Consider the following 26,965-nt stretch of genomic DNA (forward strand, 5'->3'; position numbering starts at 1 on the left):
ACAAGTGGAAAAAGGTGGTGCCGAAAGATGAACGAGCAGGAGTGATAGGTGCTGCAGAAAATTCAAACGGACTGGCCAAAGATGCGAAAGGATATAGGCTGCTACGCACACAGTTGCAAGATATGCGAAGTTAGCAAAGCTCCGAATCATCGAATGATGCTGGGCATAGGGGAGCTGAAACTTGCAAGGATGCCGTGGGAGCTGATTTCGTTTCGCTTCGTCGTCCTATTTACAAGATCGAAGAAGGGAAACACGGTCATCTTGGTGGGAGTACGTTATTGCGCAACCCATGCCCAGCGCAGATACAGATGCCATGGTTAACGTCCAGAAAAAGGAAGTATTCCTTCGATTCTCACGGTCAAGAATCATTCTCACGGACAACGGTAAGCAGTTTATGTCGTTGGCATTCCGGTCACTTCACGCGATGCACAACACTGAGCATATGACCACAGCGTATTACCAACGACACGACTAGACACTTCATGAAATATCCCGAAGAAAAAGTGTCCGAGTCATTTACCGCCAGTTACTAATACATTGAGTAGCCCCTCGGAAACGTAACAAAATAAATTTCTCAAGCAACACTGCGCTCTAGGAAAATAAACATAGCCGGCGATGGATTATAATATAAACAAATTGAAATATCGTGTTTCAGCGAGAGATTTTTTTCTGGGTAGAAAAATTTGTAGAATTAACCTGTTTATCCGTCGCAGACTTGTCAATTTTCTACAGTCACAAATTTGACTGCTAGCGTGATTACATTACATTAGGTGATTACATTATACTGGCAGATAAAATCTGTAGCGGAATAAAAATTACACCGTTGACAGTTTATCCGCCGTTTGTGATTACATTGCAACGGACGGATTATCGCGAACTGTTTATAATGTCATCATCGAGAACACGAAAAAGGAAGTTAGCTGCTATAGTTTTGGGAATACAGTGTTTGGAAGCTATGGAAGATGGTGAACCACATTCTAAATGCCGAAGAATATGGATTTCGGATTTTATTCGCAAACGGGATACTGACGGCTTCCATGTTAAGCTCATAACGGAATTATCTAGTGGCGATCCAAACAAGTTCCGTGAGTTTTTACGTATGAATGCAGATAACTACGAAGAGCTGCTGAAGCTTGTGTCATCTCGTATATCTAAAATGGATACATCGTTTCGCAAAAGCATTTCGGCCACACAACGTCTTGCAGTTATCTTGCGGTTCTTGGCAACGGGAGAATCATTTCGGTCACTTGCATTTAGAATTCCACAGTGCACTATCTCTTCAATAGTTCTTGAGTGTTTAGATGCAATTTACAATGCCTTAGCTCCGCTATATCTGAAGGTAATGTTTTGTTTATATGCAGCTCTCATATATGTGAACAGTTTGAAAAAATGGGACATATTTCTCCAATTATAGATGCCGTCGAATGAAAGTGAATGGAAATCAATTGCTGAAAAATTCAACGATCGTTGGCATTTTCCAAATTGTCTCGGTGCGATGGATGGTAAACATATTATTATGGTTGCTCCTCCTAACTCGGGAAGTGTCTACTATAATTATAAAGGTACACACAGTATCGTACTGCTTGCAATAGCAGATGCTGAATACAGATTCATTTATGTGGACGTTGGCTGTAATGGACGAGTATCGCATGGTGGCGTATACAATAAATGTAGTTTTGCTAATGCGATGGAGAAGAACAAATTACACATCCCGCAACCAGTACCACTGCCACAGCGTACTACACCAGTACCATATGTTCTTGTAGCAGACGATGCATTTGCGCTCCGTCCCAACATAATGAAACCGTACAGCGGCCGTGGTTTAACCAGTGCTCAACGTGTGTTCAATTTTCGATTGTCACACACGCGGCGAATAATAATAATAATAATAGTCACTGAGGGGTAGTCATATTCGTGATACAGTTTTGGTATTGAAGTGTCTCGTCGTGTCGTTGGTATTACTGTCCGATGGTGAACAACGCAGAACGGTAAACAGGGTATTGATAACTACAATCAGGACGCTTTTGGATGAAGAACATCAAACTTGGCACGAAAACCTGGCATCGATGGAGTGAGTCCGCACTTTGCCAGCTTCGATCGTGAGCAAATTCTGGATACGGATCTCTACAAACAGCAGGATCTCAACAGGCCGCAGAATCTGCGTTCATCGAAATTGGAGTGGATCAAGGAGTTCGTCTTGCGACGGATCAAAAACTCGCACGAAAAATCGAAAAAACGGTACGACATGCGCACAAGATCAGTCTCATTCAGCGTCGGGGATCCGATCTGGCAAAGGTCATTCAGACTAGCATCAAAAGTGGATCACATTAACCAGAAACCGAACCGAAATCCTGCTAGCGATGATCTGGAAAGTTCAGGGTACCAATCTATATGAACTGGAGGATGTTCCATCCGGGAAAGTAAGAAGGTACCATGCGAAGGACCTAAAGGCCAATTAGAAGTAATTTCTTCAGCTATGTCGGCAGGTTCCAACCTGCTATGATGCAGTATAGCAGAGAAAATCAGGACAACAGTGGTACTGAAGCAGACCGTGGCGAAAGGAAAGTAATGGACAAGCACTGCACATAGTGGCGATTCCGATCATGACGAAGCAAGCACGGAAATCATTCTAGTAATCGGACAAGAGAAAAATCGAAGCACGAGAGTGGTCCAGCTATGTCGACAGGTTTCATCCTACCAACCAAGAGCTCAAGCTCCCAAAATAGCAATTGCCAATTTGACAAAAATCGTGTCAATGTCGAGGTGTGGTGAGCAACAACTTGATAAACTACCTCCCCACCAGCGGTTAGGCCAGCCACGCAGCAGCCGGAGGTAACAGCAAAGCAGAACCGACTAAGGCTTGCCGTATTCGGAACGTGAGCAAGTAACTCTCGACCGCGCGAGCGGAATAGCGACGAAGCAGAAAATTGTAGAGCAGAGATTAAGCTTTCGGAGAGAGCTTCGGGCAAACCTTGAGCCGTTGCACAGAAGCGCAGGTCGACGAAGACGGATCCCTCTGGGCTCCCCACACACGACGAAGGCTACTCTCAGAGACAAGCCGCATCGAGCCAAGTTGAAGAAGTCAAACGTGTCATCCGTTTTCGGGGCATGAGGAGCTGACAAGCAAGCGGAACCGCGCGTGTTCGTCACGATTTGGTTGAAATCTTACCTTGCGGGCTGGAAGCAGGTTGCAGCTCACTTACGATCTGCAGAAAAGGCAACAGGAGCGAGTCAGGTGTGAAGAAGCAAAGCTGAGCCGTCCAGGCCTGTCAACTGGAGCGGGAAAGACGTCAACGCGCAGGACAAAAGCTTACCGTATCGAGACAAAACGGAAAAGCGTCAGAAAGCAGACTAGACAGATCGGCCAAAGCGCGGACAATGTGCATCCCGAACAAGAGATATCTAGTGCTGTGAGCAGCGCCAGTTCCCAATGCGTAAACATAAAACCACGAAATGAAACGCGAGGAAGTCACGGCGGTAAATCTGCACAAATATCTTCCTTTCCTATTGCGCTTTGCTGTGGTTTTCATGTTTGAGTCAGCTAGCCTTTTCTAGTTTTGCCAGTGTGTGCTGGACACAAAGATATAGTCCCGGGGAGTAAACAGGTTCCGTGCAAGAGTAGTCGTTTTAGTGGTTCGGGTGGCTGCCCAAACCCATTCCCTCAGTTGTTTCAGAGTGTGTAATGTTTTGTCATCTAGTTTGTCCTATTCTATGGAAAATCATCCTACCATCGTGTTGGAGTCTACGTCATAGTGGAAAATTTCGCATTGAATCCGCTTCTGTCTCTTCCTAATCTCCTTTTTGTCTCCTAGGTCCGTAGTTAATGAATGGTTAATGGATACGGTAAAAATCAGCAGTGGTAGTTCTTAGAATTCTTTTTCCTACAACTGTGCTGTTTCACCTTTTTTTTTGACTGGCTGATAGGACTGCAGCTTATAGCTTGAGGGATCTCGGTCCGTCCCGCGAGACAAAATTTGCAAAATCGGAAGGATTAGCGACTGTCCGCCAAATAAACACCGGTCCTCGGGAGGAGGACTAAATTTTGCGCCTGTTTGTCTCGAAGTGTGTAACGTCAAGTTCTCTATTTTGTCTGGTCCAATGTATCCTGCTCCTAACAACGCGTGCTAAGTCGTCAGTGATGCAATTAAAACTTCGCATTGATTCCGCTTCTATTTTCTTCCTGATCTCCTCATGGGTCCCCTAGGTCAGAAGCGGATCAATCGAATACAAACTATTTGGCGCAAGTTCAGAGCGTGTAACGTCGTGTCATCTAGTCTGTCATCCTATGGAAAATCATCCTACCATCGCCTTGGGGTCAACGTCATATTGGCAAATTTCGCATTGAATCCGCTTCTGTCTCTTCCTAATCTCCTTTTTGTCTCCTAGGTCCGAAGCAGATCAATCGACTATTAATTGAAACGGTAAACATACTAGCAGTATTAGTCCTTACTCGCGAATAGTTTTCCTTCAACTGTGCCGTTTATTCTCTATCTTATAACATAACTCGATTATCCCTGTTCTAGTCAATATACATATTCATTACATTATGGACCAGGCGAACCCTTAATTTTTCTATTATTATTATCCTGAGTAGCTATACCAGTGAAGATATTTTAGGATTTCGTTAAAAAGAATCTCTGCCAATAAAGGCGTAAGCAATATTTATCCACATAAAGTTTGCTCGAAACGAATGTCCACCTGGTTCGACTCGAACAGACCACACCGACCCGAAAGGGTTGCTTATCATTTCTGAGAGCCGGTGTGCTTGATCGAGTTTAATCATAAGAACCAATTGATCAACTTGCAAGTAGGAGCACATATCTACCAACCAGCCAAGAAGACTTCCGAATCAATGAGAATGGACCATGCCAGTCGAAAGCCACAGGCCCAGCGCCATCTCGTATAGTGTCATTGTCATTTCTCAGCCCACCACCCTCTGGCAGACGTTCATCCGCCCATCTAGACTCTGTCAAGATGAGAACCTACAAAGCCTAACTATTCGTATGTGCTAGTCCGTTTAGATTTTGGTTTGCTGAAACGAAACAAGAAAAGCAAAATAATTGTGATTAGTGTCGTAGTTATAATAAATAAGTAAACGATTTCTCCTCTGTTGTCCGTTCCCTTGTTCGTAGTCCGCCCTCCTGTTCCTGATCTGTTTGGGCCACTGGCTTTCCGTTTCTTTGGCGGTCACGTTCGAATCGCACCAATCCGTTCATATCATGGCAGGAGAAACAATTGAAAAGACAAAACAAAACAAAATGAAAATAAATGGACATCTGCTATCTGTGCCTAAATTGATGTTGCTTCTCAGTTTTGCACGACCCAGGGGGGACATGGCCTTGATCCCAATGCTCTGTCACCGATGTTACGTGATATTCGTTATGGAATATTCTTTGTTTGGGGGCCATTCATAAACAATGTTGTACTTTTTTATCCCTGATCCGTATCGTATCAGCACGTCTAAAATTCATTTTTAGTTTTTATCTCGTTACGTGACGCTCTTCCCCTATTGTCAATATCCATCATCATTTATGAATGGTCCCCTGGTGATATATTTAGAGCAGACAATCCAATGAAAAATGGATTGACAGGATTTTAGTGCGCTCTTGGCGCCTTGTGTCACATCTTCATGTTTGTTATACATATTAAGAATACCAAAGCATGCGATGTGATGACCGGAAGATTAGAGAAGCAACTCCTCCCCTTCCCCCCCACAACTGTGCTGTTTCACCTTCATCCTATAACAGAATTCTATTATCCCTGTTCTAGTTAATATTCGTAGTTATCTGGACATGGATCAGGCAAATTCTCATTTTTTTTCTCTTATCATTATGCTGAGTAGCTAAACGGGTGAAGGCATTTAAAAGTTTCATAAAAAGAATCTGTCCATAAAGAATGTGAGAAATGTTTGTCCACGAATCCCCATAAAGTTTGTTCGAAGCGAATGTCCATCTGGTTCGACTCGAACAGATCACACCGACCAGAAAAGGCTACTCAGCATTTCTTAGAGCTGGTGTGCTTGGTCGAGTTAAATAATCATAAAAACAAGTCCTGAATAATTAACTATCTGTTAGGTACCAGCACTCCTTTCCTGAACTAGCCTCATACCGCACACCTCTATCAACCATCGATGAAGACATTCGACCCAATGAGAATGGGCCATGTCAGTCGAAGGTCACAGGCCCAGTGCCATCCCGTAGTTCCTGAACTGTTGGTGCCGGAATTATGTGAATGGTTTAGTGCTACTTACAGATTTCTTTTCTGTGTTAGTGTCTCATTCCCCCTGTTAAAACTCGCCCAGTGTCGATAGCTACAAAACTGCAGCCTACCGCTGCCCATCTCTTCCGACATTTGGGCACCGTCTCTGCTATCGAATCCGCCATTTTCATCGTAACTCGTATATGAGACGCTTAAGGATTCCTACTGGCGCGGATACCAACACTCAGAAAAATGTATACTAAATTCCTAAATAATTCGCTTAGAAATCAAAAATATATATTTTTGAATCAGGGCCTAATTGCAATTTTTTTAGATTCAAAAGTATGTGTTGTTAGATTTCAAAAAAATGGTTGTTGTTTCTACTAACAAGCCCCCATATGATTTTGTGTAGATTCAATAATAATTTTATTTGAATCTATGATATCTTTTTTTGAAACCAAGTATGTTATTTGTTAGTTGAAATATGCTTTTCCTTTTTAAAACAATGAAAAAATCTATTTGAATCAAAAAACTTATATTTTGTTTTCAAAAAGGTGTATTTAATATTAATATCTTGATTTTTGTTTTTTCTTCTACCCTAAGATGCTCATATTTTGCACCGAATCCCAATCCCAAATTCCAATGATTACGTAAATGACATCTTTTCCAAGCTTTCCGCTAAAAAATGCTGTTTTAGCTCCTCTGCTTTCTCTCGTTCGATAAATTTCGACGGTGTATCAATTTTCTGGAATAATAACAATAATATTAGGTTCTTAGGTATTACCGCAATAATAAGTAATTTTCTCACCTATGAAAGCACTCACGACCGCATTGCACTAATCAAATTGTATTTACATTGTTATAATGCTCAAATAGTCTAAACCTAGCGTCTTGAACTCCAATTCTTTATTCTCGACCACCGATGCGTCCATTTTTTTTATTTGTATGATACAACAAAGATCGAACCAAACACAGTCTATCCATTTTCAAGCAATATTTCTAAATCTAACAGCAATATTTTTGTTTTAAATAATGCTATTGTACAACCAACCAGTGCTTTTTTGGTTCAACTAAATACTTGAATTTGAATCAAAGTTTCAATATATTTGATACGAATATTCCCTGCTTTTTGCAGGGATTTTGGAATCAAAATGCAGATTATTTTGTCACTAATGCCGATATTTTTGTACCAACAATGTTTGGTATTTGAAACAGAGAAATATTATTTCTGTTTCCACAAAATCTTTGACTTAGAATCAAAGTCGCAAAATATTTGATTCGAATATGCCTTATTTCTCTGCGTGAACTATCTGTAGGGGAAAAACATTATACATCATGTTATACATATTCACTAATCTTAAAGTTAACAAAGGCTGTCTGCCGATTCTAATACAGAAACGCTAATGATGTGATCATCAAGAATATATCCGACAACCTTAATTAACCCCATTCGACACCAGTTTGGCCTTAGCACATGCAAGGAAGAACAAAGATAGGAATTTTCGGATAATACAGTGCACCAACCATGACTGATATTCCATCTCCGTTTAATATACTCTGTATCCAGTTCTCGAAAAAAAATAATATTCGCTCTTTTGATATTTGTCTAGAATCGCGTCCGTGGGGTCGCTATTTACAACTTAAGCAATCTTCGATTTAAATAGATTTTCTCCAACATTTGCACTACCTATTTAAACATGGACCAGTTAAAATTATCACCACGATCATTTGTACACCGCATTGGGCGAAGATATCTCAATCCAGTCAAATGGACTTGAATTTGTGGTAGGTAAGTATCCGAGGATTGTAATCTCTGAGGCTAGGTACATCATATCGCTGGGGGAGGCAGGGGTTTTCAACTGTTTTTTCGCTATAGTTAAGCTAGATAACGAGTAACTTTACTTCTACTAACTTTCGACGTTCGCGTACAAAACACCCATATTCTACACGACAAGAATAGTATAACAGATGTGTGTGTTTAGAAAGTTTGCCTGTAATAAAACAAACAAAGAAAAAGCAGGAAAATTAAAAACTAACTCACCGGAGTGATACAGGCATCAAAAAAAAATATTTACGATATTTAACCAACGACAACAATATACTTACCGCATAAAAACAGAAAAAAAACAGGAAATATGATAACATTCAACCAAAATCCGTGTTTGTGCAAAGTGGGACAGAATAGTGCAACTTAACTGGAACCGAGCAAATTAAGATGTAACGCACAGATGCACTAACAACTACTTCGGGTAATGTTGCAATTCCTAACTTAAACGGTCGTAGCCGAAATCTATGATGGACAAACGAAAATAGTGTAAACTACCTCAACGAATCACATAGAACTATTGACAGATTAGTGGTTAGTCGGATCACAGCAAAACCAAACTTTGAACTTTTCTCTGTAGTAAGAAAACCAATTATAGTCCAATGAAATTTTATTCTCATCTTACAACCATAAATTTAAAACCGGTTTTGTGTTTTGTTGGTTTTTCACTAGGTAAAGCACATTGTTAAAACACAACAAATGGAACGAATGTTAGGTAAATGCAATGTCTTTTCTCGCCCGGTACACGTTGTGCAAAATGGCAATCTCGTAACGATTCAAGGAAAGTAAAAAGGAACGGATTGGCCTAGCGCTGCAAGGATATCTCGTCCGTTTCGAGGTACCGAACAGAATCGGGAACCAGTCTGCATGGCACGCTTTCTGCAAGAGTCGTCTACGTACTCGTTTTTTGTTTGCTATGTTATAGAGGGAAATAGTGTAGGGGCAATATATCTAAGTCATAAAAGACGCACGCACGAGTGCGTCTAGTTCTGTCTGTGTTTTTTGTGTAGTACTAGAATGTGTTTTAAGTTTAGAGTTTTGCACGTTGTTTCCTAAAAATGTATGAAAAAAAAACATATGAAACGAATAATCTACGGAGATATGTTTGGCTTTCAGTTGGGATTTATTTTAGATGGAAAAATTAATTTTGATTATATTTAACTGGAAAAACACATGCACAAATGAAAAGCGGAACGGTAGCATTCAAAATGTCATGCGAATATCTTCAGAGCAGGAGCAAATTTTTAGCTTCGAGACTGGAAAACGATAATAAAGTTAGGTTAGTATACCAATCTACGTTCAGAATGCAGTGTTAGAGGTGGTAAGCTTCAAGCCTTAGTACGCGCTTCATTAATTAGCAACAAGTTGAGGATTATGCGCTATCTGTGTTGTTAATTTATTACTCAAATTAAATAGGAACGAACCATTCTGGCCAATTTTTGAAAGATTAATTGTTGGCGCTTTTATACCATCTATACCATTTTATCTCTTCGGTCGTACGATGTAGTTTTGGTATGTTTGATCAAATCGTGGAGAAACATTATGTATTTTTTCTCAAAACTCTTCAAAACTATTCTGAATATTGCAATATTTTTTGTGGAACTGCTGCGAAGGTATCAACTTTAGAAAGATGCATTTATGAGCGCAGCATGAGTGTGATAGTGTTACTTGGTTACTGATATGTAGCGAGATCAATTATGAAAAATTTAGGCGACAGTCTGATGCCCTAAGACGATATTGTTATGATTTAAAAACACTATGCACTCGGTGCACGACGCGACTTCCTGAGGGTTAAGGGTTCATATAAGCAAAGTTTCTTCAGGTTTGTAGAATATGTTGAATGAGACAGGACATTTCAGATTAGATAAGATTACTAATCTCGAACAGTTGCAAGGTCAAAGTCAACGGTTATAGCAGAATATAAAAATAAACAAGTGCGGTGAGAACGAAACTTGTTTTGAATAGATAACTGAACTGTTACTGTTAGTAATAGAACGTAGATGAGAAAGAAGAAATTGAAAAGCTTATTATCTAAATACATTTGGGAACCACTATCCATGATTTGAAGCGATCGTATCTACTCTTTTCGTTGATTTTTCAAACATCTCACTTGACAGGACGATGCTCTGCTATGAACACATGGGTGATATTGAAACACTTATTCTGAACGTTATTCACTTTTTCCACGTTTATAATCAACAATATATATTATGCCTAACTTTACACGGATGAAAAAATACATACAACATTTGGTTGATAGAAGAAGTTAAACACAAAACAAAGGTATTATAATCTACGGTCTTTCCGCTACTTAAAGTAGTAAATGACGCAAAAAAAAACAAAATTTACAGGTCTAAAATATTGCACGACATGTAAGTGAAATGTGAGTATTCTGAATTTTCACCGAATGTGCAAAATTTAACTGATACAACTATACTTGACTTGGTAAACTTTTAAACTGAAAATGCTTTCCTGGGTTACGGTGTAACGAGCCTAACTTTTTCTTAGTCACACTGCTACAAAACAATACAGTTAAGTTATCTCGGCTAAATATTTTTTGTGTTAAAATTTGACTTTTGGTACTTGTACTCGTGTGTTGGGGGGTGAAGCGTCGTGAAATTGTCGACAATAATTTTCAAAAAAGAACTACAAAAACTAGGAGCCGAAACAAAGGTAAAAGGTTTTTTCTTTCGCTTGGACTATCGACTTACATGTGCTCCGGGTGGCTACGCAGACAGTCCAGGAAACCTTGCGGCTTGACCTGCCCGGTGCAGATCTTGTGGATCGCCGTGAACAATGGGAATCTGAAAATACGAAACGGTATTTAGTATTCACAGCAAATCTTTACCAATTCAAGAACTGACTTTTCCTCCATTTTTTTGCTTTTAAGCATAAAGTTGACCTCCTCAGCAGTGATCGGTCCTTGCAGTTTCTGTCCGTTAAGCATTTCGTCTTCAAGCTGCTTGATTGTCTTGCCCGTTTTCACGAAAGCTTCCGAAACTTTACGATTTCTGCCACCTGAAACGAAACGAAACGTTCTTATCCCATCCAGTTTCGGGCAATATCATTAAAATTTTACCGTAGCAAGTGGTAATTAAATCCGCCACACCGCAGCTCTCGAAGAACGTCGAAAGCTTGCTGCCCGGGTAGAACACATCAACAAACTTGATCATCTCCATCAGCCCTAACCGAATGACGGCCGCCTTGGTGTTGTCACCCAGTCCCATACCGTCCACAAAACCTGCCCCGCAGGCAACGATGTTTTTCAGCGCTCCGCAAATTTCCACCGCATCCACGTCGTCCACCACAACCACCCGGAAGTTGGGCGTCTGGAACAGATCTCGCAGCGTTTGAGCGATTTTCATGTCCCGACAGCCGATGGTGGTTTCGCAGAATTTTTCCTCCGCAACCTCACCGGCCAAGTTGGCACCCATCAGCACCGAGCAGGGAATGTTCAGATGCTTCGTGATGACGTGCGAAATCAGCTCCATACCGCCACCCTCGGCCACATCGAAACCCTTGATCAGCGACAGACCGACGGCGGTCGGTTTGATCTTACCCAACAGTTGACCACCTAGGCCACGGATGAACTGGTGGGGCACGACGAAGATGAGAATGTCCGCATCTTTGGCAGCATCGACGACGTTCGGGACGGCTACCTGGGGAAATAAGATCGGGGATGCTTAGAGATTTGAATTGTGGAAATTTTGGGTTGTTGGATAATAACTAGTATCGAGCGGTATACTACATTTTTACATGAACATATGCATTAGTTACATAAGAATTTTTTTTATTTCAATAGGTGATTCGGTTTTTTTTATTAACTAATTCAAGCCGGAACTACCCTTATGCGTCAACTGAATCCCAGTACCATACAGCAATTAGCAGCTATTTGAACAATAAAATAAACGAGTCTCGCCAACGGCCAGCAAAAAACAGCTGACAAAAATAACCTGCGCTATTACAGAACAAGCCAATTGCAATGACTTGATTAGTTTACGGCTCTGCAACAGATAACCGATTATGTAAGAGGCAAACCGAAATCGAGTGCAATTAATCATGCGGAAGTGCCAATGTCAAGGTGAGGGTGTCTGACATGTTGTCTATATCTATTGTAACTGTAAATCAGATAGATTTTATTTGGTTTTGAAGGGAACTTACTAAACGGTAACGTGCGTTAAGATCGTTATAATTCCAGTAAAATAGGAAGTACAAATCATAATTCGTGATTTCGGAACAAACGGTTTGTGACGATGAAACCAACTTTAACAATGAGTTTGACTGACTGAAGCAGGCAATGAATAAAAGATGCTATGCTGACAGACTACCACTGGTTTTGTATGACCTCATACGCCACATCTACACGAGATATCGCATTCACAACTGTAATAGCTATCCAGGCGTAACGTTCCATCAAATTACAAGCTATAACCTATCAAGAGTATACTGTTCAGCAGATCGTAACCATTTATCCTTTCGTTTCAGTACGAAATATAATTTTGCAGTAAGGAATCTCACGGTCGGATCCAAATTGATGTTTAATTTTCCCATATCAGTAGAAGTCGACCTGAGGTCAGCACACAACATTGCCAAGTCATGTAATTTTCCGACACATCCAAAATCTCACAAGGATGATTCTTGGTTCTCAACATTCGCTGCAGTTATCTCATCTGTCCTTCGCGTGTTTTCCACCGAGCCAAATTTGTGCCTTTTGTATGTGGTTCGGTATAACATCGCTATGGCTTACTAGTAAATGCTCGATTTCCGCCTAAGATCGAAAACTAGGGATCTATACAAGTGTGCCAAAATGATTACGCTCTAATTTCGCGTTAACGGCTAGTCTCGATACCTAGCCGATACCTATTTTTAAGTTGCTTGAAAATTTATGTTTATGTATCGTCATTTCACTCATGTTTTCGAGGTTGTGCAACTCATTTATGACAAAACAGGGAGGATGCTTCACAATCATTTTCAGAATTTTATTCTTGTCCAAGTCACTCACTGACTTTCTAATTACGAGGGTGGTTTGAAAAGTTCCTGGGCCAAGTGATAAATCAGGGTTTCAAAACAAAGTTAGCACTATCGCTGGACCTTAAACCCTTAAACGTGAAATAAATTTTATTCTGGATTTCACGAGCAGTAGTTTTTTTACGGTGTAGCCTCTTGACATGGGTCTGGTTCAATTGGCATAAAGTCATTTGGCATAAGGTTATTTGGCATAAGGTCATTTAGCATAACGGACATTTGACGTAATGTTCATTTGGCATAATTTTGAGAATTGATCACACTTAAGGTCATTTAGCACAATGGACATTTGGTATAACGGTCATTTGACATAACGGACATTTGGCATAATTTTGAGAAGCGAACACACTGGAGGTCATTTGTCATTTTTTCAACTACAGGGAAACACATAATTTAAGACTGTATGAGAAGTTAGGTACTTCGGCATAATTTTGAGCCCGTGCTACTGCTGAAGGTCTTTCCGTACAAACATTTTTATGTTAAGGAAAACAGTAATTTAGCATACCGGTCGTTTGGCATAGGTACATGTAGTGATATAGTTATTGACTACCAGGATGTTGTTTTTTAAGTATATCCTTTCTTGTATGTATTATGTATTTTGATTGTATGTTAACAATAACGTTCATAGTTCAAAGGAAAGTTAGTTATGCAGTTTTAAGCAGCAGGCATGTAGCTCAAATGTTTGAGCATAACAACAGCTACTTAAATATTTCAATGACTTTAAATGAGTTTGTTTACCAATAGTACTAAAATTGAACTTGTTTTTTTTCGAGAGTTTTCCTACTGGAGCTGTAGAGCTAGGTTCTCGGAAGGGCTCCCCGTCAGAATCACATACTACAATTTGCAGACGAGACAGACAATGTCGCCCACTAAAACACTGCATTAGGCCAATTGTAGCGGGCCGTGATTCTGAATGTGATATTCATTGTACGGTTCAGGTATGTGCGGGCGTAGGGACTGGCGATCGCGTGTATCATCGCGAAGGGATCGAGCATTTGTACGTTAACGTGTTCGATCGCGTGTGCCTTTGTATGTCGCGTGTGCTAACGTGTATGAAACTTCGCGTATATGAATTCCATTCTATAACCGTGTGCCTTTCGCATATTCGCATGTGTTCTTGGATAATCGCGCGCGGACCGTGAATCTAATACTTTATTTTTTGGTGTACTGTTAAGATGCTAAAAGAGTGTGAGATCCTCCATATCACTAGAGTGCCTGGTGACATCGCCATGGAACGCGTTGTCTAGTGGATATTTGCTTTATTTTTTGATTGGTCCCACTGAATGTATGGACCTAAGTTTTTAGGACAGATAGTAATGGTTTCAGGACGTGACAGATTCATGAGCGCGCGAAAACGGACGTTTGTAGGTTCGTGTTTGAGACAGCGTTTGAAACTTCGTGAGTGCTAATACGTTCTCCTTATTACCGGGATGTTACTAAGTTTGCGCGATCGCGAACGTAGGTGTGCGTTGTTAATCGCGAAGGGCTTAAGCGTTCGTATGCTAACGTGTTTGTCACGTGTGTTCGCGTTCATGTGACTTCGCGTGTACAAGACTGGATTTTGTAACCGTGTGGCATTTCCTATATACGCGTGCGTTCTTGGATGGTCAGTAGTCACGCGGACCTTCATTCTGATAGTTTTTGGTGTACAATTCACATTCTGACAGGGAGTAAGTTACCCCATATCACTGGAGTCATCGGTCATGTCGCCATGTAACGTGGTGTCCAGTGGATATGAGAGCTTTCGTTTTTTTTTTAATTGATCCAATTGAAGGCATGGACCTAGTCAGCTGATATCAAGGATAGAAACATCCGGAAGTGACCGATTCATGATCGTGCGGGAGTTTTTAGGTTCACGCTTGAGACCGCGTTTGAAAATTTATAGGAGCTGAGACATTCACTTTATCACCGAGATTTTATCATGTTCACGAGATCGCGGGTGTAGGTTCCGGGGACGGCCGCGAAGGGCTCAAGCATTTGTATATTAACGTGATTGTCACGTGTGTGTGAATTCGCGTGTATAATTTTGATTTTATAATGATGTAGCATGTATTCTTGTTTGATCGCGCGCGGACCGTGAATCTTATGCTTAATTTTTAGTGTATGGTACAGATGGTAGTCCGTTTCCCTATGGGGAAACTTGAGTTCCAGGCCATGTCACCATGGAACGTGTTGTTTAGTGAATATGAGCGTCACTTTTTTGATTGGTTCAACTGAAGGCATTAGTCCAGACTGGTAAAACTTTCGGACGTGACCGTTTCATGATCGCGCGAGTGGTGGGTTAATGTTTGAGACCGCGCTTGGAAGTTTAAAGATGCTATGTTTACTTAACTACCGGGGTGTTTTCATGTAGGCGAAATCGCGGGCGCAAGTATATGTGGATTACTGCAACTGATGCCGCGATGGCAAAAACCCCAAAAAAGTTTTTATTTAATTCATGTTCCATATTATTTTTCCCCAATTCTACGGCACTTCAGGAATCATACTTCCAATTTTCTTGATTATCGTATGAGAAATAAGCTCTCCAGAGCATTTTGAACTAGGGGTGTTGAAAAATGTTTTTCATTCCTTTCATGGAAAACATATGGCGCTATAATGCAATAATACAACTAGGTTTTTAAATAGGAAGGAAAAGGCAGAAACGGATCACTCTAACTTTAATTTGTAGCAATTTTTGTGTACTTTAAGGAAATCTTAGTGCGATCTTGCGCAAATCTGCGACAAAAGACTTATGATTAATTTAATTTTCACCGTTGACTATAGAAAGTACGCAAGGAATAGGTATCAAGTGGTATGAAGTTGATAATAGCAAAAAAAATTTTTTTTGATTTCCAGAAAATAATCCAAGGCGATCTCAAATTTTGATGTCTTATTTTGATTATGAAGAGCTATTTTGAAATAAACCGTCCAATGTTAAAAGTGATATTTTGATCATTTTGCACTTGGCCCATAACGGTCCTTACTTCTCACATTAACCTGGCCAACTAACGAATAAAATGGGTTTTTTGTATCGACAATGTTCAATTTATATTAAACCTTATTAATATGTTGATTTCAACCCTAGAATCTTTTTTTTCGCTCAATTGCTTTTTTCAAGACATAGTTTTTAAAATGCCGTATCAAAACAATTTAAGAACATTGTGAATTATAAAATAAAGTTTGATCGAAATGACGAATGAGTAAATATCATTGCATAGTAAGTGGTAATTATTGACAAAATACACCGAAAAAAAAACACCATTTAAGGCACCTAGTAGTGAGAATGAATGAAGTGAATAAAATGAACAATACAATGTAATGAATTACATGAATATAATGAACGAAATAAAAGAATAGAATAAAATAAATAAATTGTATTAAATGAATAAAATAAACAAATTCTGGTTGAGCGATTTCAAAAAATATTTTTTTTTTGTTTTACATATTTGTAATATATACCTATATAATATCTATGAATCTATGGAATATCTATTACCCTGGCAAAACCGATTAAATCGTAAGTTTCGTTAATAATATTCTATTTAAACTTTTATCTTATCATGCGTTTTCGAAAAAGTCGTGTTTCCGTTTGTGTAGGCAAGTTCCGTTCTAAATTTTTTAGTATATCGTGTGTTTACGAGTTTTGATTTAAAAAGTGTTACTATGGCCAGACACGAGCTATTTGGGATTCTAGGTAAAAGAAATAGTTAATTTTTTTGATCAGCGAAATAAAAAAAACCCCAATAAAATATCTTGAGTAGTTACTTTGAAATACATCCTGGAAAAAATGCTCGAAATTCGACCTCACGACTAGAAGACAGGGAAATGAATAGTATATAAATATAAGGAGTGAAACCAACCAAATGAATTTATGAATAAAATTTATATAACAAATAAAATGAATTAAGCAAATAAAATTAGCAATATGAACAAAATGAATAATATAAGGAAATTTAATAAAATTAATTAAATAAAAAATAATGAAATGAAAAAAACAATAAAATAAATAAAACAAACAAAACAAGGAAATTAAATCAAAATAAATTAAAAAGAATAACACAAATAAATAAAATGATGGAAGAAATTAAACAACAATTTAAACAAACAAAATAAACAATGAAAAAAAAAATAAACAAAATGATTAAAAGGAATTCATAAATGATAGGAATAAAAATGATTAAATGAATAAATTTCATAAAAACCAATAAATTTAAACATCATATAAAATTTCTGTTCTTGATCAAACGATTCAAATTAATAAAATACGAAAATGAATCTAATAAACAAAATGAACAAAAACAAATAAAATTAGCAAATCATCAAAGTACATAGAATAAAATATAGTAAAGAATAAAGTCAAAAATAAATGCCTATATTATATGTATAATCAATAAAAAATGAAAAATTAAAGATAAATTTGTTTGTCATAGTTTCAACAATCTCTAAATATGAGCAATAGGTCTACTTTTGACTAATTTCGCGCATACATTTCTCGAATAAGATTATGTTGGAAATCGTTTCAGAGACCTGAAATCATGGAAAAAAGTTACCAAATAAATGTTTCTGTACACCTTTTGGGTTATTGCCAACTTCTGTATGGAGTGGAATCACTGTGCCGTGGCCAGGCCTGTGTTATCGCGAAGGCCACGAGCGTTTGTACCTATATGAGTATAGATAGCGTATAGTTAAGATATACTAATAAAAGGAATCATGACATGCCGAATAAAGAAAAAAGATGCAAAGAGCTTGACTAGAAGTGTATAAAGTGAACAATACTATTTTGGTATACATAAATAATGAAAAAGCAAACTAATAGATGCACAAAAGAAACAGACCAATGAAGTAGAATAGAAAAACACATGTAACATGCAATCAAACTCGTCTAAATGCAGCAAATGTTGTATATTTATCATTAACGACAATTGCATGCTGTTAGACTTTCATCATGCTATGCTGACCGGGAATGGATGACTCACGTGCGTCGGTAAATTTATTTTACCCTAATTTATCCAGCCCGACTTTCCCCAATGAATAGAGCCAAATGCTCAGATTGATCAAAAGAAGTATTAGACACCATTCTATCATATACGTCAGTTCTGCATCCATTCCCTGACCTAACTGTCACAAATACTCAGACGAATACATACATAGATACACATACGACTAGCACATAACAGTTGTACACTAGTACGAAAAACTACGATTATCACAAAGCTACAACTAATAGGTTTCTACTTATTCTACTTTATTAAATTAATTTAATTATTAAATTCATTTAATTAGTATATGCACGATGACGAAGTCGACCGATAAATGGACACACAATGACTCCCTCTGTGAGCCCCGTCCACGAATACCACCAATAGAACAATATTTGCAAACACGGCACACAGCAAAAGTCAATCTACGTCGATCCGCCAGTCGGCCACGCCACCGCGCATAGACCAGTGGTTTGGCGTTGGTATGCGCAGGTGCAGAGTATGAAGAAACATATAACATAAAAAAGGCGCATAAGCATAAGAGAAACCTTTTGATTAGTTTCCTCCTACCAAAAATACAATTTTTACTAATGTAATACAAAAAATCGTCGAGAGCCTTTGGACAACTTTTCCTCAATTCTTCGAGTGCCATTGGAATACCTTGATGGGGCAAGAAAGCCAAGGCAACAGATTGTTTGTAAATTAGTTGTATTCGGTGATCTTCCGAATATTTTGTCTGACGACCAAGTTGTTTTATTTTTCTGAAAAAACTTTGGTTTAGATGGAAGAATCATCCGTGAATTAGGTGGAAGAATCATCCTGTCTCGAAATCCAATATTACGTAGAGAGCTATTTGGTATATAGATTCAAGAAATTGCTCTTGTTTTGAAAGAAGAAATCAACCCTTATGTTTGAGTATACCGGGCAGACGAGTGGATCAACAGTTTCTTTGCAAACTTATTTGGCATGCAGATCCAAAGATTTGTCATGTTTGAAAGAAGCAATCAACCCCTAATTGTGGGAAAAGAGCTGCTCATGTTTAAAAGAAGGAATCAATCCCTAAGTGTGAGCAAACCGGGCAAACGAGTGGATCACTGGTTTGATTGCGAGGGCTATTTGGTATACAAACTCAAAGAACTGCTCATATTTAAAGAAGGAATCAACCCCTATGTTTCAGTAAACGAAGCATACGAATGGATCACAGGTTTGCCGAGTAGGGACCTCCGCTTCGGTTCCTCGACTTCGGTAATTGTGGCAAAGCCGCATCACACTAGCTTCGCCACATAACATTTATGAGCTACTATTTACTAACGGTGTTGTGCAAAATGGACTTCCACCATGCAAGATATAATTACTAATTTAATTGATTCAATTCGTTAACGGAACATCTTAATATATATTTACCTCGATCGATGGTGTTTCCTAAAGATTTCTTATTATTTTGTCCGGTTTATCACAATATTTCACCGCTCGAGCTGACAACTGCGTCCTATATGCATCAGTTTGCACCTGAAGAGCATTTGTGGCGTTGGCAACAGAGCCTCCGTGACGTCGAATAGTACACCTAAAAGCGATGTCGCATAGCCACATTGGTCAGTGTACGGTTGACTAATGTGGCTACGCAACATCGCTTTCTGGTGCACTGTCCGACTTCGGTGCCGCTCAGTCGGCTTTAAACTAGCTATAGCCCCTATGTTTGAGTAAACCGGGCAAATAAAGGGGATCACAGGTTTGCTTATAACTCCGGCAACGGGTGGATCAACACCCCGTCCAACGGAACCTCAGCGGCTTTGCGCCGTTATTGTTCAGTTTATCAAACTTTGGTTAAATATTTCACACTTCCCGCACGGATTTGGTTTATTTAGGTTAAAATACATCCTTTTGGCAAAAAAACCGCATTAAAGTCGGACTTCTACAACTAAAGTCACTAAACTAGACAATTACCGATTTTATATTATGCTTGAGTGAATGTGGTATTCGGGTTAATGACATTCGCGCGAGTGGTCCATTCGGGTTGATGGCATTCGGGTAAATTGTCCATTCGGGTTAATGACATTCGGGTAAATGGTCCATTCTGGTAAATGGTTTTCGGGCGAACGTCATTCGGGTAAATGACTTTCGGGCGAATGTGATAGAACCAAATTTCATATGGTCCCCAATTGGAAACATTGTTTTTTGTTCCGGCTTATATGGGAATTTCATGTGACCGGACGATTCAGTCTATATTTCCGGAACTATATAACCGATCCGTACTAATTGTTATGACACTCTTTAGGGATAATATCCCTTTCATCCGATTTTTTTTTCGAAGATCGTCGCAGTCATCTCCGAGAAACTGATGTAAGTTTGCTAATTTTGAAAGATGGCCATTTTTCCCGGGATTGCCGGAAGCTTTTATAGTGGCCAATGTGGCCAACGAGACTTCGCAAGGGAAGAGGGGAGGACGGGGAGTGCAACCAACCGCATTTTATACCTTCCATTTGAAACTTGGTTAGTGAAAATCGGTTCAGTCGACACCGAATAACCGACGTGGCTTTAATTATGCCCGAGCCCCGGAGCATACGTAATTGTTGATAGTGGACAACAAGTTGAAAGAATCTTTAATTGGGTTATTAAGCCACATGCTGTTTTCGATTTTTTCCGATGCGGCTGACGTTAAAGACACGTAAGCGAATTTTTGTATGCAAAGTAACAATACAATAACAATAAAAATTATTTTATAACTGCCTTGATATTTATCCTTTTGCTGGGGTAACTGTCAAAAATGTTAGCCCATGTGGCTAAAGTCACTGTCAAGGAAGATCGATAGTGTCAAACGAGGGCGTGTTTACATTTTTTTAGAAAATCTACTCAAAATTATTTCTAAGTTTATAGGTTAAACATATTTATTGTTATATTTAGAAAGATGATCTCTATCGGTTAATGAAATAAAATGAAATTTTTATTCTTCATTTAATCACCCAATTGGCCATCAGTGATCTAGATCTGCGAAGCGAAGTAGTCGTGATTCGCTGGTTGGACACTTTTTAACTGGACCACTTTTTAGTTGGACCTCCGCTAGTTGGACCATTGTCCAACTAAAAAGCATCTGAACGTCAAAATCTCCTGTCAAATTTACTTTGACAATCAAGCTGACAATATTTAGAGATGTGAACAGATACATTTACACTGTCAACATCTCCTTTGGAAAGTTTTTGACATTTGTCAGTCGGTCCAACTAGCGAATCAAATTCGTTAGTTGGACACAAAGAGAATAGGAAAAGAGACGAATAGTGTGAAGCCAAAAATACCTTATTGAGCAGACCAATCGTGCAATGTAAATAAACATTACTCATGCCTGAGTTGGAGGAGATAAGTATTGTAAATCAATCAAAAAAAAAATTTGAATTTTCGTCAGAATTTAGTGCAATCGTGATTGTAAGGTGCATTCTAGAGTCTATGTATGAGTAAAAACAAGTTTTAGAATTATTTCATCTCTTTGTTTCGAAATGCACATCGTTTGATAAACAAATCCAACGATCGACAAAAGGTTTGTTTTCAAAATATAATAGGAGTCATTTAAAGTGCTGCCTTTGGAAACGGTTGCCAAATTCTAGTGTTAAAATCATCGTAAAGGGAGTGTTGCCGTTTTGACTGATTTTCACTCTGCGTCTCTTTCACTATTCTCTTTGGTTGGACAATGCTGTGGCCCAACCAGCGAATCACGACTGTAATTTAATGTCAATTCAGTAGATTTTTAACCTCTGAAAGTAGTACGATTGTAACGGTTTATATGGGAAATTCTTGTGTGATTGTACTAACCAACTGATAACTCCGGAGCCACAGCTCAAAAGCAGTAATGAGAGTGTCATATCTTTCATTTGAAATCAAGTTTGTAAAAATCGGTAAAGAATTCGCTGTGAAATAGATGGGACATTAGCTTAGGAGTTTGGCAAGTTCTCCGGGGTCATCAAGAACCGTCATAGGCGGCCAATGTGGTCGAAGCTACATTGATTGTTCATTAGTAATCTTGATCCGCAAATTCACGTAATTTTGCATACATTTTAATATCTGTTGCGTCATTTGGCCACCAGTTTATCGGGGAATTTGTCGTGTGACCGCACTTTTCAACCCGTAACTCCGAAACTAGAACTCCAATCCAAATGAAATTCAGTAGCGACCTATGGCCATTCTACACCTTTCATTTGAATATAATATTGTTGAAATCGGCTCAGCCATTACTGAGGAAAATGAGTAAGTTTATTTGACATATATACATAAGTACATACACACACACATTCAGACATTTTCCGACCTCGACGAACTGAGTCGATTGGTATTAAAAGACTTGACCCTCTGGGTCTCGGTAAAAAAAACCGAAATTCCGAATGATTAATGAGAAAGGCGTTTTCGAAGTAATTATTTAATCTATTAAAATTCAGCACAAATTAGTTAATACTCCAGAAAAGATTCGATAGTATTGAAAGGCTAACGTGTTTGACTTCGCGTGTATAAGTAAGTTTATTCTTCGGAAGACGGCGCTCGTGAGAATTGACACAATTATAGTATTATAGTAGTCAACTTTCAAAATTCCCGGAGGTTTTTTTTTCAGATAAAATTGAATTCTGTTTTCCATGTTTTCCCGGTTTTTCCAGGAAGTGGACACCACGCTGATTCGACTCGAACAATTCACACCGATCTGAAAAACTACTCGCCATTTCTAGGAGCCAGGGCGATTGAACGGAATTAACTAGCAGAAATGTTCCCGCAGCCACCCAAGTGTATTAATTAATTCATTTGTAAGTAGCAAAGAAGACATTCGAACTAATGAGAATGAACAATCCATGTCAATATTAACTGTGGGTATACTACCTGTAAGTGCAAATCAATCCCGTGTTTTGTATTATACCTTATCTACATGGGACTGACTTGCGATTAAGGATAGTACGCACTAATTTAAATTGTGCGTCGTATTGTTTCTAATTTTTTGAACATTTAATTAACGATCACTTATTGGTTGAAAAAAATGAAACATCAGCCATTATTCTACTTATATTAAACATATTAATCATATCAATCTCCCCAGGTATCAGTTCCTAGATGATCTAATTGAAAAAAGCAAAAATATGATTTATTCAGTGGCTTATCAATTTAGTACCACATTCTATTCAAACTTTCAAACTGTTATACTACCGATGTTATATGATATTCGATATAGTATATTGTTTGATGGCATTATAGAGCAGACAATCGTATGAAAAAGATGATTGCCAGGAAATAAGTGTGCTCGCAGCACCATGTATCACATCACATCGCATCTTTTGTGCAATATTACCCGATTCGGATCCCAATCATTATTTTATTGAGCCTATTTTTGACCTATTAGCGAAGGTGCCATACTATTTTATTAATTATTCGGCCTACAATCGTTGAAATGTTTATAAATTTGCACGTACATATTAGCTTCGTTCTTAAAACTGAAAAGCTGAATTACTCGTGCTTGAGTGCAACGAAAACTCGAATCATTTACCCCAATTGTCACCCTGCCATTTGAGACATTGCGATGGACAAAGAAGGCAAACGCCGCTTTAGAGCATGTTCAGGAGTGCTTCTGTTTTAGATTCACATTTTGACAGCTCTATAATATAAAACAGAAAATTTTAAAACTGGAACTTGTTGTCCCTAGCAGCAGTTTTAGATCCCGGGCAATGAAAAGGCCGACTCATTAGCAAAGGCGGGCGCATTAAATGGTGACATATACGAAAGACCAATCTGCTTCAACGAATTTTTTAGTATTTGTCGTCAGAGGACGCTCAACAGTTGGCAAACCTCGTGAAGCAACGGGGAACTTGGACGATGGCTACATTCGATTATCCCAAAGGTATCAACGAAGCCTTGGTTCGGGGGGATGGATGTGGGTCGGGATTTTATTCGCGTAATGTCCCGACTTATGTCCAATCACTACACCATGGATGCGCATTTGCGGCGTATTGGGCTTGCGGAGAGTAGTCTGTGCGCTTGTGACGAGGGCTATCACGACATCGAACACGTTGTCTGGGTATGCGCCGGGTATTGTGACGCCAGGTCTCAGTTAAAGGAATCCCTTCGGGCCCGAGGTAGACCACCCAATGTACCAGTCCGAGATATGCTGGCAACTCGTGATTTCCCCTATATGTCCCTTATTTCAGAGGCGACGCGTGGTTCCACCGTCAACCTGTTCAATGCCACAAAATCCCTCAAAATCGACGATTCTAACATCAAACGAATAGTACCAACGAAAGATGTTCGGCGGACGGGTTTTTCTGATCGCAGGAGATGAGCAAAACAAATTTGTTGTCAAAACCCATCGGTGAATTATCAAACAAACATCTTGTGGAAAACCTAATTCAAGAGAGTCCCGCAGAAAAAGCAAAAAAGATATATTACATCCGTATAGGCAACCACTTATTTCGTATTGAAAAAGAGTTCTCAACTTAAATTTCAACAACCATGTCTAAAGGCATTATTGATTCGAATTAACCTCCAATGTAGAATCTTATTTTTTACACATAGAATTATTCCTTCTTCTGTATAAGATAGGTTGAAACATTTATTAACCTGTTTGAAATCATCTATTAATTCTACCAAACAGGAGAGAAATTTAAATGTTCCATATGCAATACCAAAAAAAATTTTCTCGAAAAATGTCGTAAGAAAGAGACTTTTAACATTATGGCAATAGAATGTGAAACGATTCGGATGAAATCCATTATGTCCATTTTACATTTTCAGTAGACATGTTTTCAATGTGTAAATGCAAAGAACAAACAATTTCTACGAAGAAGAATGACGGTTCATTACATTCGTTGAACCAACCAAACCCATAAGTGCTTATAACTAATAAGTCCCAAGGGCAGAAACATCTGGTTAGACTACCCAAGAAAACAAGCGTTCGACCGACAGCTGGCACGTATGGCACAACTGCGAAGCGTGTTGGAAAATTAAAAAGCGCTCTCGTTTCGCACACAGAGCTCTAACGAGCAAATGGACATCGCTACACCGCACGCTGGTTCAATATTTGATTTGAACCGGTGCAAAAGAGAATAGAAAAAAACCGTCGTTCATGGCTCTCAGGCTGCTGTTGCAGCCATCACCCATGCTGCTGCTGCTGCTCCCTCCAAAGCGTACGGTGAGAGTCCGAGATGCGTGCATGTTTGAGGATGAACTGGTGAAACCATTTTCTGAAATTTTACTGGAGACCGGTTGGTTTACCGTTCAAATCTGAATAACTTTAGTGTTTTATTTTTCCCTTCATTGAAAATATTTTGCCGGGTTCTACAGTTAATTTAAACTTGAAATGGGTTTCGGTTTGTCTGATTTGGCTTACCTGTTCAATGAACAGGTTGAACGTAGCGACGCGTCGCCTCTGCCTTATTTATATCTTCATAAAAACGATAAATATCCCAATTTAGCCCCTCTCTTTTATTTCTCGTTTTTAGAGTTTCCTCCTGCCTTGTGGAACCGATCAGCTCCAGAGTGCCACTATGTAACCGCCGTCGCCCTTACCACTACGCCTGCATAGAAGGAAACTGAAGCGAGAGCGACTCGAGATCCGATGACTTTTGAAGGATTCCCCGCGGGTCCGAAGAATACCATCCGCCAATCCGGTACTCGACGACTTACTAGACTGAGGCGCAAATTTGTTTCGCTGATCCCCCTTCCCCCCCCCCCCCCTTTGGAGCGAAAGTTGCAAGTTTTGCTCTTCTTTCCCTGTCTCTCCCCTGTTCTTGATACAACTGCTGCTACACTGATGCGGAAATAAGCCACCCTCTGAATATCTTGACCAAGCATAAGTTTTAGTTAAAAAATTCAAATTAGTATTCTGTATTCCTAGTTTGAGAATGCTATAATTATTACTCTTTATTGAAACTCTTGTCCTCCATCTTGTAAATAGAATTGAATCCCTAGTTTTAAGATTTCTGTGAAGTTTCGCATAAATATTTGTTCCCCCTTTTGTGTACTAAACTATATTGTTAGTTTTAAGATAACCGTAAAATATTTCGTAAAATACTATTACTCCCCCTCTTGTATATCAAAGTGAATCCCTTGTTTTAAATTTTTTCATAAAAAAATCTTTTGGCCCTCTCTTGTATATTGAATCTTATTTCTAGTCTTAAGATAGCTGTAAACTTTTTTTTTCCTCTGTAAAAAAAAATATTTCAACATTGTAACCTCCTAGTTTTAAGATATCCAAAATGTAAAAATATAAGCATTTGGCACCGCCAAGCTAACGCATTTGTGCCTATCAAATAAACGAAATGAATAAAAAAAAGCAGTTTTAGCGGATGTTCTATTCAGTTTAAAATTCATGTCTCGCCATGCCTTCAGCGTTACTTCATTCAAATTTATTTTCCCCAGTCCATCGGGTCTAAGTGTCTGTGCTGAAAACTTTGCATGTATTCAAAACACAGTTCTAAACGTGTTTTAAAGTCATCAACAAATAGAACGGCGTCGTATAACAGTTTTAAATTTTGAAGCGAAACTGTTCGAAATTATAAAACAAAACGCTCTGCTGGGGATGTGAATGTTTCAGTTCCAGTTCTACTTTGAAACTCCTATATAAAATAAAACGCTCCTGAACATGCCCTTAATCAACGGCTTCAAACGGGTATGGTGATAATTCAATACTTTACGGTGATGTCACAAATGAACTGAGTGTTCATTTTGGACAGTTCGCTTGTACTGTTTACATGGACTTAGACAAATTAATTGTGATTTGCTTCGCGCAAATCTAGTCGTCCACTAAATTTGTCTAATGGCGTTTTCGTTTTTTCTTGGTGCTACACCGGTGTAGTGTAAAGAAAGAGATAGACTGATTACACCCAAGTTTGAATGAGTGTAGCACCGACTACACCGGTGTACTGCACTGTCAAAAACGAATATGCCATAAGTCCTTGTAAACAGCACTAGTGAACTCTCGATAAACATGTCAAATGGACTT

At 38.9% G+C, this 26,965-nt stretch overlaps 2 protein-coding genes across 3 annotated transcripts in view; one reads left to right on the forward strand and one right to left on the reverse strand.

Annotated features, from left to right (window-relative positions):
- The first annotated feature begins 799 nt into the window (after positions 1-799).
- LOC131690806 (uncharacterized) lies at positions 800-3,793 on the forward strand. Its single transcript, XM_058976837.1, has 2 exons — positions 800-1,339; positions 1,415-3,793. Exons 1-2 carry the CDS (start codon positions 887-889, stop codon positions 1,904-1,906), a joined length of 945 nt encoding a protein of 314 aa, XP_058832820.1. The 5' UTR covers positions 800-886; the 3' UTR covers positions 1,907-3,793.
- A 3,935-nt stretch (positions 3,794-7,728) lies between these two features.
- Positions 7,729-26,965, reverse strand: part of LOC131686729 (glycerol-3-phosphate dehydrogenase [NAD(+)], cytoplasmic) — a 39,865-nt gene continuing 20,628 nt past the window's right edge. Inside the window, exons 3-6 of one of the 2 annotated variants that reach the window (XM_058970662.1) lie at positions 11,103-11,682; positions 10,888-11,041; positions 10,735-10,827; positions 7,729-8,189 (exon numbers count right to left, since the gene is read on the reverse strand). In XM_058970662.1, coding sequence (XP_058826645.1) covers positions 8,177-8,189; positions 10,735-10,827; positions 10,888-11,041; positions 11,103-11,682 — 840 coding nt within the window. In that variant the 3' untranslated portion in view covers positions 7,729-8,176. Of the gene's footprint in view, positions 8,190-8,242; positions 9,076-10,734; positions 10,828-10,887; positions 11,042-11,102; positions 11,683-26,965 lie in introns of those variants that run through there. The other variant, XM_058970661.1, reaches the window with a different exon arrangement.

This window comes from Topomyia yanbarensis, chromosome 3 (assembly GCF_030247195.1).
Source record: "Topomyia yanbarensis strain Yona2022 chromosome 3, ASM3024719v1, whole genome shotgun sequence".
NCBI lineage: Eukaryota > Metazoa > Arthropoda > Insecta > Diptera > Culicidae > Topomyia > Topomyia yanbarensis.

What these genes read in the sequence shown, in the direction of transcription:
- LOC131690806 (XM_058976837.1), top strand. Translation starts at nt 887, where the DNA reads ATGTCATCATCGAGAACACGAAAAAGGAAGTTAGCTGCTATAGTTTTG. An exon ending in TAGCTCCGCTATATCTGAAG is followed by an intron (nt 1,340 to 1,414) that starts GTAATGTTTTGT and finishes CTCCAATTATAG; the next exon opens with ATGCCGTCGAATGAAAGTGA.